The 3,636-nt window shown below is 33.1% G+C and overlaps 3 protein-coding genes across 3 annotated transcripts; 1 reads left to right on the top strand and 2 right to left on the bottom strand.

The window, feature by feature from the left end:
- Nucleotides 1–825: 825 nt before the first annotated feature.
- cgd3_2170 (proteasome subunit alpha1) lies at nt 826–1,645 on the bottom strand (the record flags this gene model as incomplete). The annotated part of the gene is made up of 2 exons (XM_626785.1): nt 826–1,288; nt 1,350–1,645. 2 exons carry the CDS (start codon nt 1,643–1,645, stop codon nt 826–828), a joined length of 759 nt encoding a protein of 252 aa, XP_626785.1.
- A 248-nt stretch (nt 1,646–1,893) lies between these two features.
- On the bottom strand, nt 1,894–2,595 carry cgd3_2160 (SprT like metalloprotease; the record flags this gene model as incomplete). The annotated part of the gene is made up of 1 exon (XM_626784.1): nt 1,894–2,595. A coding segment is annotated over one exon (702 nt), but the record flags the coding sequence as incomplete, so codon positions are not given.
- Nucleotides 2,596–2,733: 138 nt separating this feature from the next.
- On the top strand, nt 2,734–3,477 carry cgd3_2150 (protein phosphatase, signal peptide, 2-6 transmembrane domain protein; the record flags this gene model as incomplete). Its single annotated transcript, XM_626783.1, has 1 exon — nt 2,734–3,477. One exon carries the CDS (start codon nt 2,734–2,736, stop codon nt 3,475–3,477), a length of 744 nt encoding a protein of 247 aa, XP_626783.1.
- Between the last annotated feature and the right edge of the window lie 159 nt (nt 3,478–3,636).

The following is a 3,636-nucleotide window of genomic DNA, read 5'->3' as shown; positions in this document are numbered from 1 at the left end:
TCTATTACCAGGAGACAAAATCAATATTTAATAAGAAGTTTATTTAAAGTAATTCTTATCTTAAAATTTCAGAAAATAATCTTAAGATAGCTTTTAAATTAGTGCAAAATTTAGGTTGAGAATTGAATATCCAATAAACCAGCTAAATATTATTCTTAAATAGTTATAATAGTCTTAACTTGTATTAAGCTTACTTATCTTGAATTAACAATAGATATAAACAAATTTCGTGTCCTTTTATTTATAATTTTTGCAAAAAATGGTAATTATATTAAACTTGAAATTAACAATTTCTAAACCCTTGAAATGCAAACAAAATTCCCCAGTATTTTTGTATACACTTTAGGGTTGAATTTAAGTTCTTTTCTAGCTAGATTGAAGTTAGATTTATTTTCTTATGAAAGGTAATACTCCTTTCTAAAAATAAAATAGTTTAAATGCAAAAATGCACCTTTATTATGATTCAGACATTTCCACCAATATCCTCTGTGAGCATTGCATTTGTAGACACAAACTTGCGTACATCTCCTCACTCTAGATTATAAAAGGTTCCAAAATAGCCGCTAGCATTCAAAGAATTAAAAGCGAGAAAATGTTAAAGAGCGGCACAAGTACACCCCACACCATTTCTCGAGGTATGGAAGCCAGAGAAATTGAGAAAAAAAGCTAGAAAAAAAGTATAAATTTAACGTCTTAGCAAATGTATTAAGCATAAAGAGGTCAACACCTTGGCAACGCTTAGATCTAGAATGATTATGCTGGAATATAGACATCATTTCTGCACATTCAAGATTCCCTTTCTGAGTTAGGCTGGAAACATAATCCCTAATCCCTTTCAGCGATATTAGTTAGGTAATTATCAATTTCTTCAACGCTTAATAGTCTAAATTCGGGCATATCTTTTGTAACAACACCAACCTCTATGTCTTCAGCTTTGAAATCTACTCCAAGTAGGGTTTTCAGACAGTCGATACTTGCAGAAATAACTTCTTCGCAGCTGTTTAGAGGCTCGTTCTTGATAATCTTCTCAAGCGCATTATTCCCCTCTCTCTCTTTTGTACCAACAGCACATGCTCTGTAGGAGGCAAAGTACCCAGCTGGGTCAATCTTGTATAATGAAGGCCCATCTTCATCATCTATTGATATAAACATCCCAGAAGCACCCAAAAGTCTCATAGATGCATGCTGAGTATATAGTTGATTCACATCTGCTATTTTATGTGATAGGTATGAAACAGGAATTTCAACTCCTTTTTCGAAGGCAAATTTCCCTGCAATTTCCCTACACCTAGTTTAGAAATTTGAGTTATTTTAATAAATCTCCGAGTTTTCAAATAAATTAAACTTACTTTGAGATAATTGATCTACAATCAGGAGCCAACCCAAGCATTACTGCCCCAATATGCTTTCTTACTTTGTACAAAGACGTAACATAGGCAGGGTCCAAAAGTTTATCTTGTTGTCCTTGCTGATTTGGGACTTTCTTTTCACATACAATGCATACGGTATCTTTACCCTTTATAGCAATTGCCGTAATGTTTGAATTCTTCACAGCTCTAAAGGTATATTCTATTTGATAAAGTTTGCCTTCTGGCGAAAAGATTGTAATATGCCTATCATGCAGGGATTGAGATAATCTGGACATCTTATCAGTTCAAAAGTTTGATAAAGTATATTAATGAATAAATTAAATCCAAGCCCCTAAAACGGACAAAATTTCCAGCCCCTCTAAAAAAAGCATCTATACACCCCTCAAATTCTCAGTTAGCGCTTAACTTACAATATCAAGTGTTGTATAACTTCATGTAAAGAAAGGAAACTGACTAAAAAAAAATATATATATATATATATATAGAAAATAAAAGTAAATATGCATTGTTAATTATCTACACCCTAGTCGCTAATTTCTATAATTTCCAATATATCATCTTGATGCATATTTGGACTAGAAGTCTGGCCGTTAGGCCTTGTGCCCAGTGACTCCAAATTATTTATTTGAGGTAATGTTTTGGCCTCCTTGACAAAACAACCTCCACATGTTTTTCTATGAAAATTCCACCAAGAATCTGCTGGGCCTGGCTTTCTGTTGATCGAACGTCGAACGTATCCATAGTAGGGTGGGTGATTTCTACAAACACCATCGCAACGCCAGATATACCTTCTATAATAGTTCAATTCATCATGGAAGTTGTGATAAATAGTAATGTTTAGGCCAGACATTTTGTTTATTCTGTTCATATGAAAGCAGAACTCCTTCCCGTGAAAATTTCTATCTCTATCGTTTGATGTCACAAACAAATAAGCATGAATAAGCTCATGCAAAATTGTCTCTCTTAGCTCTTTAACGGATCTATACTTTAGTAGTGGCTCTGAAAGGCTGACGATGCATCTCCCTCCAGTTTCATATGTACATTTACCTGCGCACAATGTCATTCTATTGCTCCATCTGATTATCACAGAGCCGAGAGACCCAAAGAAATATAGGTCATTGTACTCTAAAAGGAGTTCATGAATGTCAGGGAAGCCACTAGCTAAGTCTTCGTCTCGCGAGTTGAATTGATTGATTATTTTTTTTTGCAATACTTTATTTAATAATTAATGATCAGCGCCAATACAAATTGGCAAGCGGTAATGTGTTGAGAATAATTTTATTTAAAAATAGAAAGCCTTTAAGTTTTATCTGTATTAATTGTTACAAGCAGTGATTGAGTGTGCGGTGGGATAGCAATTCAGATGCATAGCTCTAAGCTTAAAAGTATCTATTTAATCATATATGGCATTGTTTCAACCTTATTTTGGGCTACAACATTATACTTTACAATTAATGAAATAATTGGCATAAAAAGTACTTATGAACAATTAGGTAAACATATGATAGCACTGCGAATTTCGCAAAGCCTAGCAGTGTTAGATATAATGAATTCTTCACTTGGAATTGTGAAGTCGCAATTTCTGCCCACAATAATCCAAGTATCTTCGAGATTACACATAGTATGGATCGTATTCTATTTGTCTCCAGAAAACTCTCGCCAAATTTCGACAGTTTTCTCAAATATCATGATAATAACTTGGTCATTATCAGAGTTAATCAGATATCCATATTATGTTATTTTGCAATGCTCATTTAACTTTCCATCAATTAGAATGCCTTTATTCCTAAAGTGGCTCAGATATAGCGCATTTGCTGTTTTGTATCCAATTGGTATCTTTAGTGAGGTAATTATTTGTTCAAACTTTATCTCTGATATTTATAATAATTCTAGCTCAAGCGATCCAGTTTATCAAAGATTGCTACATTTCCCCACAAAAATGCCTAATGCTCTGAATTTCGAAGTGAATCTTGCATGCCTATATATTGTTATATTGTGTATATATATTCCTGGCTCTATATTTATGTACTCATACATGATCAGGCAAAGAAAGAAATCATTAATTAATTTATGGAAATCGGAGGGCGATAATACGAAGGTAGAATAAAGCCGAGACACTTGAGACTTAAATGTCCTAATAGCGAGCATCGATTTAAATGACATTGACTTAAAGGTGTGAAATTTGTAAAATAGTATTATAGACTGATATTATTTGAAACCTTAATACTTAATCACATTTTAAGTTTCGAAAAATTTTTTCTCAATG

The sequence above is a fragment of the Cryptosporidium parvum genome, chromosome 3 (assembly GCF_000165345.1).
Source record: "Cryptosporidium parvum Iowa II chromosome 3, whole genome shotgun sequence".
Classification (NCBI taxonomy): Eukaryota; Apicomplexa; class Conoidasida; order Eucoccidiorida; family Cryptosporidiidae; genus Cryptosporidium; species Cryptosporidium parvum.
Note: the sequence above shows the minus strand (reverse complement) of the source record. Positions and strands in the feature narration are given on the sequence as shown.